This window comes from Hypanus sabinus, chromosome 12 (assembly GCF_030144855.1).
Source record: "Hypanus sabinus isolate sHypSab1 chromosome 12, sHypSab1.hap1, whole genome shotgun sequence".
In the NCBI taxonomy this organism is placed as follows: domain Eukaryota; kingdom Metazoa; phylum Chordata; class Chondrichthyes; order Myliobatiformes; family Dasyatidae; genus Hypanus; species Hypanus sabinus.
Genome location: NC_082717.1, coordinates 64,255,954 through 64,274,221, shown reverse-complemented (window position 1 = coordinate 64,274,221; position 18,268 = coordinate 64,255,954). Strand labels below are relative to the sequence as shown.

General features: G+C 39.6%; 1 protein-coding gene across 7 annotated transcripts in view; it reads left to right on the top strand.

Moving 5' to 3' along the window:
• LOC132402945 (utrophin-like) overlaps positions 1 to 18,268 on the top strand; it is a 477,671-nt gene that overhangs the window by 384,680 nt on the left and 74,723 nt on the right. For 6 of the 7 annotated variants that reach the window (XM_059986085.1, XM_059986086.1, XM_059986083.1 and 3 more), the window contains 4 exons: positions 5,002 to 5,087; positions 10,924 to 11,081; positions 11,754 to 11,920; positions 12,357 to 12,468. In XM_059986085.1, coding sequence (XP_059842068.1) covers positions 5,002 to 5,087; positions 10,924 to 11,081; positions 11,754 to 11,920; positions 12,357 to 12,468 — 523 coding nt within the window. Of the gene's footprint in view, positions 1 to 2,956; positions 3,266 to 5,001; positions 5,088 to 10,923; positions 11,082 to 11,753; positions 11,921 to 12,356; positions 12,469 to 18,268 lie in introns of those variants that run through there. The other variant, XM_059986087.1, reaches the window with a different exon arrangement.

Sequence of the window (18,268 nt, the reverse complement as noted above, 5' to 3'; positions counted from 1 at the left end):
GGACATGACCAAAACATGTGGGTCAATGAAGCCACTTCTGAATGACATCTGTCACATTGAGGGTTAATATGAGAATAGAATCAAGCAAGCTTATCTTTAGACATATAAGCTCTAAGTACAATTTTAAATTGTATTAAAGCATGTTTAGCACATATAGAAGAGGAATTAACCATTTGTAAAATTTTTTCCCATTTATCTGTTGATATATTGTATCGAAGTTCTTTTTCCCATTCTTGTTTAATTCTATCTGATATTTCTGGTTGTATCTTCATAATCATGTTATAAATAAAAGCTACTAATCCCTTCTGACAAGGATTAAAGGTAAAAAACAAATCTGAGAAATCCATTGAAGTTGAATTGGGAAAAGATGGTAGAACTTTATGTAAGAAATTTCTGATTTGTAAGTATCTAAAAAAAATTAGATTTAGGTAATTTAAATTTGTTGGAAAGTTGGTCAAAAGACATCAAAGTACCTTCAAAAAAAAGATCACGAAAACATTTTATACCTTTCCTTTTCCATATGCTAAAAGCTTGATCTGTCAATGAAGGTTTGAAAAAAAAATTAAGTAAAATAGGGCTATCAAGAACAAAGTTTTTCAGAGTAAAAAACTTACGAAATTGAAACCAAATTCGTAGTGTATGCTTGATAACAGGATTAGATATCTGTTTATTGAATTTAACTAAATCAGCAGGAAGAAAAGAACCAAGAACGGAGAATAGAGAATATCCCTTTACCTCACTACATTCCAAATTTACCCACTGTGGACACAATGGTGAGTCCAAATCTAATTTCCAATACATTAGGTTACGAATATTATTCGCCCAATAGTAAAATCTAAAGTTAGGTAAAGCTAAACCACCATCTTTTTTAAATTTTTGTAATTGCCTTTTACTTAACCTGGGGTTTTTATTTTGCCACACAAATGAGGAAATTTTTGAATCAATGTTGTCATAAAAAGATTTAGGAATAAAAATTGGTAAGGCTTGAAATAAATATAAAAATTTCGGTAAAATCATCATTTTAATAGCATTAATCCGACCAACTAATGATAGAAATAAGGGAGACCATCTTGTAGTAAATTGTTGAATTTGATGAAGCATAGGTAAAAAATTCAGTCTAAATAAATCTTTATATTTCTTGGTGATTTTTATACCTGTAGATAAAGTTATCAGTAACAACTTTAAATGGCATCCTGTCATTTAATAAGGTTTGCGCGTTTAAGGGGAATAATTCACTCTTATCTAAGTTTAATTTATAACCAGAAAAACTACCAAATTGAGCCAACAAGGATAAAATAGCGGGAATAGACCTGTCAGGATCAGAAACATATAACAGCAAGTCATCAGCATAAAGTGATAATTTGTATAACTTCTCATAAAGGGTGATACCAAAAATATTAGGAGATTCACGAATAGCAATGGCTAAAGGTTCTAATGCAATATTAAATAATAAAGGACTTAAAGGACAACCTTGTCTCGTACCACGAGATAATTGAAAAAAAGAGGATCTATAATTATTTGTAAGAACAGAAGCAACAGGTTTATAATATATTAATTTAATCCATGATATAAAATTAGGAACTAAAATTAAAATTTCTCAATGCATTAAATAAGTATGTCCATTCAACTCTATCAAAAGCTTTTTCAGCATCTAATGAAATAACACATTCTGGGGTTGTGGGTGATGAAGTATAAATTATATTAATCAATTTTGTAACATTAAAAAAGGAATACCAATTCCTAATAAAACCAGTTTGATCTTCTGAAATAATCTGTGATAGTACCTTTTCTAATCTAATGGCTAAAATTTTTGTAAGAATCTTAGAATCTACATTTAATAATGATATAGGGCGATAAGATGCACATAAAGTAGGATCTTTATCTTTTTTAAGAATTAGAGAGATAGTAGCTTCATAAAAAGATTGAGGTAATCTCTTCTTAACAAACGCATCATTAAAGATTTCACATAACCAAGGAGAAAGCAAAGAAGAAAAAGTTTTAAAAAATTCTGCAATATAACCATCAGGGCCAGGAGCTTTCCCTGAATTCATTGATGAGATAGCCTCTCTTATTTCGGCCATAGAGATAGGAGCATCAAGCAAGCTACGATCTTCATCTGTCAGTTTAGGAATATTCAAATTGTTAAAAAAATTATCCATCATGGACAGGTCAATGACCGCTGGACTAAGTGTGTAAATGTAGGAAAAATAAATGTGCTAGGTTTTCTAAAATTGACTCCTTTTACCTTAGGCCACAAACTTATCAGTCACCCCTCATATGTATTGCATTGAATTGCTGCTGCTAAGTTAACAAATTTCATGACACATGCCTGTGATAATAAATCTGATTCTGATTCCTTGTTTGATTTAGGATTGATTAAGAATCAACCAAGTTGGAGGAATTGTTTTGATTTCTGTTACCTTATTTCTGGGGGTTATTGAATTGAATTGAATTCAGTTTATTGTAATTTAGAAACCACAACTGCAATGCAGTTAAAAAATGAAACAACGTTCCTCCAGAATGATATAACAAAAGCACATGACAAAACAGACTACACCGGAAAATCCACATAATGTTTGGCAATCCCCAAATCCAGAGTCCAGAGAGGCTGAAGCATATTAATATCGCGCTACCATCTTAGCGCGTTTCCCAGAAAGGAGCTCCAAACCCACCAGACAAAACAAGGCTACCCAGACACACCAAGTCAGGAGACCAACCTTACCACTCAACAAACCAAAAAGTAAAGCTACAAGACCTACACAAAACCAGATAGTTACATATAGTTATAGTTCACATATAGTTACAACAGAGCAAACAATACCATAATTGATTAAAAAAAACAGACCATGGGGACAGTAAAAATAGTCCGAAGATGCTAAAAGACTAAGTTCGAAAGAAACCACCACACAGTTTCCACAAGTCCTCAGGGTCCCGATATACTTGTCATCCCATGCAGGCCGTAGAAGGGAATACCCCCGCTGTGGACTTCCACAACGCAGCTGGACTCAGCCTTGCAGACGCAGCACACAGTGAAAGCGCCCCGACCGCAGTGGACTCCAAGTCCATTGAACCTCCGAGCCTCCGACCATCCCCTCCGGCACAGCCTCTCTGAGCACCATCCTCTGCCAAGCGTACTACGACGCCCCTGCCACTGGCCACCGGCAACACGACCCAGAGGACTGGGGTCCTGTTCTTCCCAGCAGAGACCCGGACCTCACAACAGCAGCAGCAACGAAGAAGGCCTTCCTGGAGATTTCCAGATGTTCCTCCATGCTCCCACCTCAGTTTTTCATCAGATTAGGATTATGCACGGCACCCCACTTAACAAATAACAGGTATCAACTCTGGAGTGGCCGCTGCAAACTGCGTCACACCGCCATTTTGAAGCTTAGATAGCATTTTGAAACATTAAAATGTTTGCATTGATGCTTAGGTTGTTTCTCTTGATCCTGGAAGTTGGAAAGCAATGCATCTTTAGTAGAATATATGTGAACAACGTTGCTGACAAAGTTGATCCAGTGTCTTGAGTTCGTGTAGCCAAATAAGTTTAATTATCCAGATCCAAGAATTGAAATCTCATTAAATCAAACCAAGTTAAGCTTCATTGTTGAAGTAAATTAAAATCTCCTCTTGAATTTAGTTTCTGGTTTGCCCTTTCTTGGAGGTATTTTAACTTGGCGTCGCTTTTGTTCATAAAAGGTTTTGTTCAGAACATTTTATATTGTAATTGTTTGACAAAAGAGATAAATAATCAGACAAGTTTTCTTACATTCTACAGGTTAGGATGAACTGGATCTCTCTGACCTTCCCTTTTTAATATATTTTGCCTCATAATGTTGCACCAGACATTCACAAACCAGGACACAACTCAAAAGTTCTATTCAGAAGAACCAAATTATTTTATTAAAATGGTTAATTTGTTAATTTGGTGGCTTAATATTATTCTTTTAACCCTTAAGAATAATTAATAAGCTGACAAAGATGAAGGAATAATTTGCTTCTATTTTGACATTTGAATTGTCGGTTTACATCTGTCATAAAATAATTAATGCTCTTCTCTGGAAGAAAGTGTTTTCACTATTTGAGCATTAAAGCATCTTGTCAGCTTCTAATGTATTGGGATGCATTGTGAATTTATGTTTTAAAATTTTATTAATTTTATCAGTAAGTCAATTTATTGAGTTAACAATTGTGACTGAACTGTACTTAGTTACTGACCTGACTTCATTGATGCCATGTACTGATTCGTAAAGCCAATGGGCTGATTCATCCAAAGTTTTCATATTTTTTTTCTGGTAACTGTAACTAGTTGTGCTGAATATCTTGTTCCACATTCTATAGAAAGTGATTTGCAACTTTTTAACTATTTAAGCCAGAAAGCATAGTTTATTTTAGGAATTAAATCTGAAATTAATAAACATTGTTTTACGTTTGGGATCACTGATAACTTTCACAATAAAATTTTGGCCTTTTAAAATGTTCATTTCCAAGATTTGTGGGCTTTCTCAGCATTTTAACTGAATTATACCAGTAACACTTCTTGGACTCGACCTATTTTGTTGTGTTATAACAATGAAGTAATAGCTGGCTAAGGTTTTTATTTTGAAAGAAATTTTCTGGGTACTCATTTCAACTTAATCTATTGCTGATGGAAGTCAGAACAGCAGAACGAGGTGGACCTTACACTAAACTCTGTTCATGAGTGGTCATATCCTGTGTGGGTGTTTTCAACCGTGCATGATTTAATGAAAGTAGTTAAATCCACATGGAAGCTGCTAATTTATAAACATGGCTTTTGGTTGAAATTCAGGTTGCAATGGTGGAAAAGTAAAATACAATTTTTCTCAACCTAGTTAAGGTACAGAATAAGACTAAGGACAGCCACATACTTCCAGTTAAGCTGCATCAGTAAAACAGTATTTGATTTTTGAAAACTGGCCAATGTAGAGTGGATCTCTGCTGTACTGAAATCTGTAAAAATCATCTGTTTTCTTCTAATAGGGGTAGGAGTGGAAGGATCAGAGCGTTATCTTTGAGGATTGGATTGATGTGCCTATCCAAGGGTCTTCTGGAAGAAAAATATAAATGTGAGTATTAGACAACTCACTGTAGGTACTGAGTTGAATATTGTTTTGCCTAAAGCAGATGCAAGCCTGTGTGCCAACTCATTCAGTATGGATTTGAGTACCACTCACTGGTTCATTAGCATGGCTTTACCATTTCCCTCACTATAAAACTTAAATTCTCTGCATTGTAAACTTTTTTTTTGCTGAATGAAAGCCATAGCTACTTATCTGTACCAAACCCATGCACAGATTTCTTTAGAAAGTTAATGAGGAACTTAAGGAAGTGACTAGTGAAATTCTTGATACATTAGTTATAATTACTAAATTCCCAATCCCTTTGGGGTGTTGTTCTGTTAGAAAATAGAGAATGTAAGTTCTTTATTGAAAAAGGGAGCAAGACAGAAAAGGGAACTACAAACCAGTTAGCTGAACATTTGATATTAGGAAAATGGGAGAGGCTATGGCTGAAGATGTGAAATGAGGGCATCTGGAAAAATTCAGAATTACGTTTATTGTTACTGATGTATGCTGTGAAATTTGTTGTTTTGTAGTAGCAGTACAGTGCAATACATAAAAATGACCATGTTACAATAAGAATATATGAAAAAATAAATGCAAAAATGTTCATGGGTTTATGGACTATTCAGAATTGACAACAGAGGGGAAGAAGCTGTTCTTAAGATGTTGAGTGTGTCTTCAGGCTCCAGTATTTCCTCTGATGGTAGTAATGAGAAGAAGTCATTTCCTGGATAGTGAGGGTTCTTCATGATAGATGCCACCCTTCTGAGGCATCACATTTTGAAGATGTCCTTGATGGTGGGGAGTCTAGTACCCATGATGGGGTTGGCTGAGTATACAGTGCTCTGCAGTTTTTATAGTCCTGTGCATTGGTGCCCCTGTATCAGACAGTAAGAGTCCTTGGTGACATACCAAATCTCCTCAAGTCCTAATGAAGTATAGCTGCTGGTGTGCCTTCTTTTCGATTGCATCAAGATGTTGGGCCTAGGAAAGATTTCAGAGATGATGACAACCAAGAACATGAAGCTGCTCACCCTTTCCACTGCTGACCCTGTGATGAGGACTGCTGTGATTTCCCCTTCCTCAGTCCACAGTCAATTCTTTGGTAAGACTGATGTTGAGTGCAAGGTTGTTGTTGTGACACCATTCAACCAGCCAATCAGTCTCATTCTTATGCACCACCTCATCACCATCTGAGATTCTGTCAGCAAAGATTGTCCATAGATGAAGTTTGTGTCTTCCCCAGTCAGAAGCCGTGGATGATTTTTGGGCTAAACTTAAATCAGTGAAGGATGCTTGACAGTTGTGGCAGGGCTGGAATACTATCACCTCTTATCAAGTTAAATCAAGTGACAAAGGCAACAAAGGGCTTCACTTCCAAATGAGCCCAATGCCTTCTATGCTCACTCTGACTGTCAAACATGGACAAACCATCTCAAGCTCCCACATCCCCTGATGACCCTTTGATTTCAATGTCTGAGGCTGATGTGTGAGCATCCTTCAGGATGTGAACCCCTGAAAAGCATCTGGCCCAGACAGGGTATCTGGCTGAGTACTAAAGTCCTGTGCTGATCAACTGGCTGGAGTGTTCGCTGAGATCTTTAACCTCTCGTTTTAGTAATATGAAGTACCCACCTGCTTCAAGCAGGCTTCAATTATAATGGTGCCTAAGAAAATGTGGTAACCCTGCCTCAGTGAGTATCGTCCAGTAGCACTTACATCTACGGTGATGACACGTTTTGAGAGGTTGATAATGAAACATATCAACTCCTGCCAGAGAAGCGACTTAGTTCCACTCCAATTTGCCTTCCGGAGCACCAAGTCCACAGCAGATGTCATGTCATTGGCTCTTTACTCAACCCTGGAACATTTGGACAGCAAAGCTGCATGTATCAGGATGCTCTTTATCAACTACAGCTCAGCATTCAATATCATCATCCGCTCAAAACTAATCAATAAGCACCAAAACCTTGGCCTCAATATCTCCTTGTGCATTTGAATCCTCAATTTCCTCATTTACAGACCCCAGTCAGTTTTGATTGGCAATAGCATCTCCATCCACACAGGTGCACCACAAGGCTGTGTGCTTAGTCCCCTGCTGTACTCACTGTGCACTGTGACTGTGTGGCCTAGCAGAGCTCCAATACTATATTCAAGTTCACTGACAACACCACTGTTATAGACGGAATCAAAGGTGGGGACTAAACAGCATATAGAAGGGAGATTGAAAATGTGGCTGAGTGATGTCAAAACAACAGCCTCTGACTCAATGTCAGCAAGACCAAGGAGCTGATTATTGATGACAGGAGAAGGAAACCAGAGGTCTATAAGCCACCTACAAAAAGTAGGTGATATGGTCCAGTCCATCACAGGTAAAGCCCTGAAAAGTTGATGCAGGAAAGCAGCATCCATCATCGGAGACCCCCAGCACCCAGGAGGTGCTCTGCTTTCACTGCTACCATCAGGAAAAAGGTACAGAAGCCTCAGAATTCACACCACCAGGTCCAGGAACACTTATTACCCCTCAACTATCAGGCTCTTGAACCAAAGGGGATAACTTCACTCACCCAATCATTGAAATGTTCTCACATCCAATGGACTCGCTTTCAAGGACTCATCTCATGTTTTTAATATTTATTGCTTGCTTGTTTGTTTACTTTCTGTCCTTTTTTGTATTTGCACAGCATGTTGCCTTTTGCACACTGGTTGAACACCCAAGTTGGTGCGGTCTTTCATTTATTCTGTTATGGTTGTTATTCTCTAATAGATTTATTGAGTATGCCACAAGGAAGTGAATGTCAGGGTCATACGTGATGACATATATATACTTTGATAATAAATTTACTTTGGACTTTGAGCTATGCCTAGCTATACAGTCAAGAGTGTTGACAGAGTATTGGGCTAAGCATACATCTTTGAGGTGCACCTGTGTTGATTGTCAGTGAGAAGGGGATGTTATTTCTGATCCATACTGTCTATAGTCTTTTGACAAGAAATTCAAGGATCCAGTTGCAGAGGGAGGTACAGAGGCCCAGGTTTTAAAGCTTGATGATTAGGACGAAGGGGATGACAGTGTTAAACACTGAGCTATCATCAGTAAATGGCAGTCTGGCATAGATCCTGCTATTATCCAGATGGTCCAAGGCCAATTGGAGAGCCAGTAAGATTTCATCTGCTGTAGACCAATTATGGTGGTAGGCAAATTGCAGCATGTCCCGGTCCTTGCTCAGGAAGGAGTTAGTTTTGCCTATGACTATTCTCTCAAAGCATTTCATCATACTAGGCAATAGTTGTTTAGGCAGCTCACCCTGCTCTTCTTGGGCACTGGTATGATTGATGCCATTTGAAACAGGTGGGAACCTCTGACTGCAGCAGTGAGAAGTTGAGGATGTCCTTGAACACTTCTCCAGTTTGTTGGCACAGGTTTTCAGTGCCCTGCCATGTAGGGTCTCAAGTCTTGTGAGGGTTCCCCTTATTAAAAGATGTTCTGACATCATCCCCTGAGACATATCACAGGGTTGCCAGATGCTGCAGGGATTTTCAAAGGTGAAGTTTTATTCTTCCTTTCAGAGCATGCATAAAAGGCATTGAGCTGATCATGAAATGAAGCGTCACAGCCACTTATGTTAGATTTTGCCTCGTAGGAAGTAATAGCATGCAAACTTTGCAAAAGGCTACGTGCATCCAATTATCTCCCAAACTTCACTCGGAATTTCCTTTTCGCTTTTGCAGTAGCCTTTCGTAGGTTGAATTTGGACTTGTAGAGTTCTGGATCACTGGTTTTGAATTCCACAGAACGAGCTCTCATCAGACTGTGAATCTTGCGATAAAAGCTGTTTATTTGAGTTCATTGGACAAGTAATTTAAACTGGGAATAAAGTGACAGTACATCCATGCATACTTGGATTTCCAGAAAGCATTTTTTACATGCACTCAGTGGCCACTTTATTAGATACCTCCTGTTTGTTGGTTGTCTGCTGCTGTAGCCCATCCACTTAAAGGTTTGACGAGTGCACATTCAGAAATGCTGTTCTGCACATCACTTATCACTGTTGTAACACATGGTTATTTTAGTTACTGTCCCCTTCCTGTCCGCTTGAACCAGTCATGCCATTCTACACTGACTTCTCTTATGAACAAGACATTTCCCCCTCAGAATTGCCACTCACTAGATATTTTTTTGGTCTTTTTGCACCTTACTTCGTAAACTAGAGTGTTTACTAAGAATGGTGTAAACTCTCTAGGCTAGAGCAAGTAATTATGATAGCTAAAAATGGTATTGTTTGTTGCTAGGAGAACTGAATATGAAAGAAGGGCAATTTTATTTCTGTTAAATGGAGCAATGGTGAGATCATGCTTGTCACTGATTTCCTTAAAGAGGATAGGCATGCATTGGAGGAAGTTTAGCAAAAGTTTATTGCATTAATAACTGGAATAGATGAGTTTCCTTATGAGGTGAGATTGGATAAGCTCAGCTTGCATTCACTGGAGTTTAAAGTCTCGTATGCTTTAGTCACCTCTCACTTTTCTAAGATATGGTGCATATTGTTCCTCCTAAGGGAGACCCAGTAACTTTTAGCTACTATTTAAAAATAAGGGTTATAATTGAGATTTTTTTCCCTCTGACTGTTCTGTGTACTTGAAACTCACCTTCAGCAGGCAGGAGAGAGGTGAACATGTAAGCAAAGAGGAATGTGGAAGTGAAGTTTAGTCAGATCAACTGTGATTTTAGGCTCTGGGGCTGTGAGGCTTAATTCTCCTCCTAAATCATGTTTGTAATTTAGCAAATTAACAGTTGTGTGTCATTAGCAAAGATAATTACTCTTCCTGACAAGCCTCTAAAAGAGATGCAAACCTATATGCATGTCAGGGTCAATAACTTTAAATTTCTTGGCATTGTCATTTTGGAGGATCTGTCCTGGGACCAGTGCTTAAGTGTCATTACAAAGAAGTTACAGCAGCGTCTCTACTTAGAAGCTTGCACAGATTTGATATGTCATCTAGAACTTTGACTAACTTCTTTCAGTGCACAGTAGGGAGTAACCTGACTGGTTGCTTCATGGCTTGGCATGGAATCACCAGTGCCCAAGAACGGAAAAACCTACAAAGTGGTGGATAAGTCCAGTCCATCACATGAAAAGCCCTTTTTCCCATTGAGCATATCTACAAGAAAGTGATGCCACAGGAAAGCAGCATCCGTCAGCAGGGCCACCGTCTTTCAGACCATGCTCTGTTCTCATTGCTGCCATTGAGAAGGAAGTACAAGAACCTTGTGTCGGTCTCACACCACTAGGTTCAGTAACAGTTATTACTGTTCAACCATCAGGCTCCTGAAGTAGAGTGGATAACTTCTCTCACCTCAACTCTGACTGGTTCCATAACTTGGGGACTCACTTTTAAGGACTCTAGACCTCATAGAAAATAGGTGCAGGAGTAGGCCATTCGGCCCATTGAGTCTGCTCCACCATTCAGTATGATCATGGCTGATCATCCAACTCAGAACCCTGTACTTGCTTCCTCTCCATACTCCTTGATCTAACTTCCTCTTACGTATAGCCAATGAACTGGCCTCAACTGTTTCATGTTCACAGTATTATTTATTTATTTATTCGTTCTTTTATTTGCAATTTGTCTTCTTTGAATCCTAGCTATTTTCTCGATTAGTTTCTGTTCTTTAAGATTTGTCCCAAATAAGCAGCTACCGTAATTAACCAATGACCCAATTAACTGGAATACACCATACTCAAAACAAATGATCAAGAAAAATTGGACATTGAATTCCTCGCTGCCTACCTAAAGATTAATGATACTGTATTTCCTTGCTGTTAACTTTCTACAGATCTTTTCAAGCAAGTAACTGGACCCAATGATTTGTGTGACCAGCGAAGCCTGAGCCTCTTGCTTCACGATGCAGTACAGATTCCTCGCCAGCTTGGGGAAGTAGCTTCGTTCGGAGGTAGCAACATAGAACCAAGTGTCCGCAGTTGCTTCCAATATGTAAGCTTATTTAATGTAATTCTAGTTCATATTTAATGGGGGCTCATAGTCTGACACTAATTCTTAAAGCAAATCTGATAGATCTAAATATTGTTCACAGGTAAATGGGACTTAAAAAGATTTAGGGATGAATCTCTTTATCAAACTAGAGCATGACTAAATAGAGTTTTACAAAATTTCAGAACATTCTTTGATGCTACTTAAGATCCAGTATAACCTTCTAAAATTCATAGAAATAACATAGTCAATGCATCATTATATAAGGCCTCTCCAAAGGTGTTGAAATCACAAACAGATTTCTTATCATCCAGCTCTCCCTTGCTCCTGCCCTTTCAGCATTGTGGCTCACACCGACTCCTGCCTCTTAGGCAACCCAGTTCACCCTCAACACTGCTCTCAAAAGGAAGGAACCTCTTACAGCTCCCTCACAAGGAGTTTTGATTTTGACTAGGAATAGGATTTGACCCTAAGAACTTATGATTCAGAGGCAACCAGGTTCCTATTATTCATAGTTAGTATCAGCAAAAGACAATGTAATTAAGTCTTTGAATTATATTAATTTTGCAACAACTAGAAGTGAGTAAATATCCATTATTGAATTGATTTTAAGTCATGGAGGAGGCAGTAAGCTGTGGCAAACTATTAATGACACTTGAATTTCTCCTTTTCTAGGCTCAGAACAAGCCAGAGATTGATGCTAAACTGTTTGTAGAATGGATGAGACTGGAGCCTCAGTCCATGGTCTGGCTACCTGTTTTACACCGAGTAGCAGCTGCTGAAACTGCAAAACATCAGGCGAAGTGTAACATCTGCAAAGAATGCCCGATCGTAGGCTTTAGGTAAGATGTGTGCTGCAAGGAAAGAATTCACATTTAATTCAACAAATTCCAAACCAACAAAAGTCATCATAGAAGGAATTAAGCTTTCAAGAATTGGTTAATTGCAGTTTAATCTCTGCAAATGGAGATGCATAATTGGAGTTGTTATCATTTAGACAGCCTCATGAGATAAAATAAGTTACTCAGGTGCTTCTAAATCTTGGATTTTAGCTTTAAGACTTTGGAGGTGGATACAAATTGAATTTGAAGATCTGAACAGTGTTGGAAGAGCTAATCCATACATGTTGTGGATGTTTATAGGCACTGATCACAGGTAATAGTTACAGTGCTGAATCAGCATGCAGACGAGTGAAAAAGCAGGTTTGATGAATATCAGTTTGCAAAGAAGCATTGCATTTCCAACAAAATTTATTTGACATTTGTTCTTCCTTTGCAGGTATCGAAGCCTCAAACACTTCAACTATGACATCTGCCAAAGTTGTTTCTTTTCAGGACGTACAGCAAAGGGACACAAATTGCACTATCCGATGGTGGAATACTGTACCCCGGTATGAATGCATATTCACCTTGTGTCATAAGATGCAATATGAGATGTTCCACAAGAAGTATTTGATGACTATCTGTTTACCACATCATTGAGTTACAGAATCAGTTGAAATTGATGTTGTCGTTGGGATATTCTGTAATTCACCCAAGCTTTTAGTTTCTTTAACCAAATCAGTTTCATATCCAATTTGCCAACTCCTCCTGGATCCCATGTGTTTTAACCATTGGGGCTTTGTCAAAGGCCTTGCTAAGTTCCATGTAGCTAATCTCTGCAGTCCTGTCCTCTTGATTACCTCTTCAGGAAAAAAAAAGACCCAATTCAAAGAGACAATATTCCCAGCTATAAAGCTATGCTGACTGTCCATAATCCATCCTTGCCTTCTGAAATGCAAATAATCCTGTCCCTCAGAATCCCTTCCAGTAACCTTCTCACCATTGACACAATGCTTAGTGTGTATAGATGTCAGATGGTGTAGATAAAAAAGGAACCCTAGGTATAAAATATACAATTCCCCAAAATCAAGTCAGTTTGACATTTTTTATATGTGAGGAATTATGAGTAATGTGTTTCTTCAAAATATGGTCAGAACATGGATTAGCAGTAGGTGGTTTAATGGTGTTTCTGCATGGTAAAATGGATATAATATTTTCTTTGGTCAGAGAACAGTGCATTGATGGGGTGGGTGTTTAAACATCACACTGCAAAACTTCTCCTTCCAAAATTTTGTAATTTATTTTATTGGGTTAATTTTCCTTCCAAAGAATATTCCTTGGATCACTTCAGATTGAATAAAACCAGTGAACCCTGCTGAACTTGCTTTCTCAATGTACAGGAGAATATTGCAGTACTTAGTGAGGAATTATTGATGGACTTCTCATCTTTCAGTAGCATCTAGTTGAGCTGCAGAACATTTGCCTGATGAAACTGAATCTTTCTTTCTTCCTTCCTTCCTCCCTCCCTCTCTTCTTCCCCCCCCCCCCCCCATTTGGCTGTTGGATAAGTAGAAGTGAAGTTGTTTCTATTTAATGGTATTCCAGTTTAAAACACTGATCTTTTAGAGTAGTTACATCTCTCCAGCAAGCTAATCTCCAAATAGCCATCTTCAACCCCTGATACCAAAACTTCTTGTTCCCTTTACCAGAAGTAATGGTGTGGAGTCACTGATGTTAAAGAGTTTGTGAGAAGCTAAGAGAGAGCTGAAGAGAAATTGTAATTTTAAAAAGTGATTGGTGCAGGGAATGTATTACCTCTGCTGGTGGTTGGAATTGGTTTATTATTGTCACATGTACTGAGATACAATGAAAAGCTTTTGTTTTGCATGCCATCCAGATAGATGATCGCAAACATAATTACATTAAGATAGTAAAAAGAAAACGGAATGTTGAATATAGTAACATGCACAAAATGCTGTGGGAACTCAGCAGACCAGGCAGCATCTAGGAAGAGTACTGTCGACATTTTGGGTCAAAGGGTTTCGGCCTGAAGTGTCAACTGTATTCTTTTCTATAGATGCTGTCCGGCCTGCTGAGTTCCTCCAGTATTTTGTGTGTGTTGCTCGGATCTGCAGATTTTCCTTTGTTTATGCTGAATATAGTGTTGTCAGTGATATCTGGACTCAGAACACTTGTGCACTTGCTGCTCAAACATACCTTATTTTACTTACGCACAAGGAGAACAGCATGGTCCCTGTCACCATACTGTTCTGAATTCTGAATGGCATTTTTATACAGAATTGGCTAGCAATTACAGATGTTGACCATTTGGTAAAATGTATACATTTTAATTCCTGAGCTACAAGAGCAATCACCATTCACAATACTGGTGTTAAAAATAAATAGAAATTACAAAGTGACAATTGATGATCTTTGAAGTTAGTACAGCAACTGTCCCACAGTCAGTGTGTGTGCCTTGGAATGCTTATCTCATCTTCAGACCTCTAGTGTGCAAAGGGAAGCTTTGCCCTTCAAAGAATTTTCTTTCCTGGGCTGTCTGCAGTCTATCCCTGCCAGGATATTATATTATCCCTTGATTTCCACAACTTTCAGGATAGTGTTGCAGTTTCAGAGAAGGTACAGTGCAAGTAGACACGAAGTGCAAGATTCGCAGCAAGGTAGATTGAGAGATTAAGTGTCTGTTAGCAGTGGAATAGATGTTGTCATTGAATCTACTAATGTCTACCCTCAGGTTTTTTTGAAATCGAGATTATTATCACTGTCTTGCATGACGTAATGTTTGGTGTTTTGCAGCAGCAGTACTGTACAAAAACATAATTACTATAAATTACAAAATAGCTTGAGAAAACAGAATAATGAGATAGTGTTCATCAGTACATAAACTTTTCAGATATCTGATGATTTGTATTTGCTGTGTAACGAGAGCGAGAGAGGCAAAGAGAAAATAACTGTGGTGGTAGGTGTCCTTTATTTTCGAGGCTTTCCTGAGACAGCAAGATGTGCAAACAGAGTCAAAGGAGGGGAAATGAGTCAAAGACTGTTGTACCTTCTTGGGAAAATTAAATGAGCCTAAAGCATAAAGAAACAAAGGGTAAACAGAACTGGGCACCACCAGTAAGTACCTTCAGAAAGCAATTGACCAAATATTGTGACCTCTGTTTCTAAATCTATCAACTTTGGTCATCCAAGCATATTTCATGAAGCAAGATCGCTGACTGTCTTTCCCATGCTTTCTCAGAAATTAATTTTATCCTGTTCCTCTTTTATCCATACAACCACTCCAGCCAGACATCTTGATGTGTCCTGCTGCTGAACAGCAGCACTGATTAGTTTCTCCATGCCTCCTCCCTTGGCATAACTACTCACTAATCCTACTAGGCTTCCTTTTCCTTCTCCCACTAGGAAGAGTGATGAGTTGGTCTGTGCCTTCTCCTTATTAAACATCATCCCATCCTCCTGACCCTCCCTCAGCAGGAGTCTGATCAATGATTTAAATAACACCCACCCCAGGCTTGAATGCTGAAAAAAAATATTCAAATCTCATTTCCCCTGAACCAGAATGCCAAATAGTGTAGACCAGGGTTATGGAATGATTGGCACTGAATAACGACTACCTAATAAATGAAAAGTCTGTAGGGAGTTTTGCAGAAAAGAGGGATGTTAGAATACAAATGCAAGGATCCCTGAAGGTGATGGCACAGATACTGTAGATTGTTGGTGAAGAAGTCATACAAAACACTTGTCTTTATTAGTTGGGGGTTTGAATACAAGTGCAGTAATATTAAAAGCAGTGGTGTAACTCTGCTGGAGTACCGTGTGCATTCTTGGAACGATAAGATTCTACTTGAGACAGTCCAGAGGAGACTCACCAGGATGCTGGTGGATGGAGAATTTTAGTTATGAGAATAGACAGGATAGAAGGACAGAAGGGATAAGAAAAACAATTGTTTCATTCACTGAGCAGTTGGAATGTGGAACTCTTATAACATTGAAGATCATTTTTCTACGTTTGGGTCAAGCCTTCCCTATGTTTCCTCACAGTGAAACAAAAATTGACCGAGCAGAGTATGCTCGCCCAAAGGAAGTCATAACGGGAGCAGACGTTCTCAAAGCATTGACCATCTGCTTGCCACTGTCAGCCAACTCTCCAACTTGATACTCAGCACCAGTCAGCCTCTTCCCTCGAGGGCTGAATGGGAAGACATACTTTTGTGTCGCCTTCTTGTGCGTTAACTGCCATTTTAGAGTAGGAATTGGAGCAAATCGCTATCAAAAGTGCTTTGGAGGAATGGATGCTAGGGAACACCTGATGCCACAACTTCCTGTCCCAGTGCACCTTCCATTTCAAGCTCCAGACGTCCCTGTACATTATGGACTGCCTTTGTCATTTTTCTCTTGAATGGGTGAGCTCCAGCCTGGGCTGGCGCTAACTGGGAGAATAAAACCACCATTTGCAATAAATATGAAGGTTTCACTGTTGAGGTGTGCGAGGTTTTTAACCATCTGGGAAGCAGGCAAAAGATTGGATACTTAACCTGCGTCAAGGCTCAAGGTCGGTGCTGGATTACACTGTGAAATTCAGGACCCTTGTAACTGCTGGCCCATTAACATCACAGCCTCTCAGAGGACTTGAAAGATGAGTTTTCTACCCAGGAGATGAGTTCAATGACCTCAAAAGCTTCCTCAATCTAGCCCTCCAAATTGACAAGCATCTTATGGATTTACCTTCCAGATCATTAGCCAGAACCCTAGTTCAGTTCCCAGAAATATTTCAGGCTGCAGGACCCTCATCATCAATGACTGCAGAATCTTTACAGTTAGGGAGAGCTTTCTTAACCCTCCAAGAATGTGAGCGTCAATGGAAAAAGGTTGTGTTGTGTACCACAGAGCTGCTGATCACCCATGCATCAAATGCTCTCTGTGTCTAGGAAAATGACACCACCATGTAGAGATGAAGGTCCTTCTGTCTGGTAAGGTCCCCACAGCCTGTGCACATCGAGTAACACTGTGAGTTAACCCATCTCCTCCTTATTGACTCACCCAAGACTAATCTCACCTTGGGTTACCCCTGGCTCTTCATTCACAAACCTGTTTGCCTGGTCATCCGGTTCTCTGCTGAATTGAGGACCCACCTGCCTGCAGATTCAGCTGACTTCACCCCAGAAGTCCAAGGGGACGGAGAAAACTCAACCTCACTAAACTCCAACAGCAATACCACAACGTATCTATTGCCTTCAGTAAAAGGAAAGCCAGCACCCTACTGCCTCACATATCACATAACCATGTGATCGACCTCCCGGGCACCACCCCTCCCTGAGATCATCTGTTCTCCCATTCTCCTCAAGACCTAAATCATGAAAGACTAAGTTGCCGAAATACTGCAGCACGGTTTCATTCGACTGCCACAGTCCCCCGCCAGTGCAGGATATTTCTTGTCAAAAAGAAAACTTGGGCTCTTCTTCCCTGCATTGACTTTTCAGAATTTCCAAGTCCAGCCTTTTCCAGCCTTCATTACCAAGATCCTCCAAGATATTCTACACAGTTAAGTGTTTGTCTACCTTGATGACATCATCAGTTCCTTCAAGGACCCCAAGGCCACGTGTCATGGCCATTCAGACCTTTAGTGTCTCCTCGAAAACCAGCTCTGCTGCAAGTTAGAGAAATGCCACTTCCACACCCGAGTAACTTCCTTCTTGAGTTACATCCTTTCACCCCAAGACATAACCACAGACCCAGAGAAAGTGCCTGCTGCTGTTGAATGGCCCCTGACTGCACCCCCTCAAATAGCTACAGCGTGTCATGGGTTTCTCCAGCTTCTATGGCTGTTTCATCTGAAACTACAGCAAAATTGGCCTTGTCTCACCTCCCTCACCAAATCACCCTCATTTCACCTCCCTCACCAAATCGCCCTCATCTCACCTCCCTTACCAAAACACCTACTTCATGGATAATCAGCTCTCCTGCGGCAGGCTATGCTTTCAAGGAACCTGAGGCTCCGCGCCACCGCTCCCATTCTTTGCTATCTGGACCTTTCGTGGTGGAGGTGGATGCATCAGAGATGTGTGTTGGGGTCATCCTCTTCCAGCGAGGACCAGATGGGAAGAGATACCCTTGTGCCGCCTTCTCGCGCAAGTTCAACTGTAAACTTTGGAATAGGAGAGGAGCTACTGGGGGCTAAATGGGGCATGGAGGAATGGAGACTTAGACTGATAGGAAACATCAAGCCATAGCTGATCTGTATGGACCACCAGAACCTCCTATCCATAACCACAGACCCATGAACTCAAACCATCTTCAAGCAATTCAACTTCTCCATCTCCTACCAATCTGACTCCAAGAACACGAAGG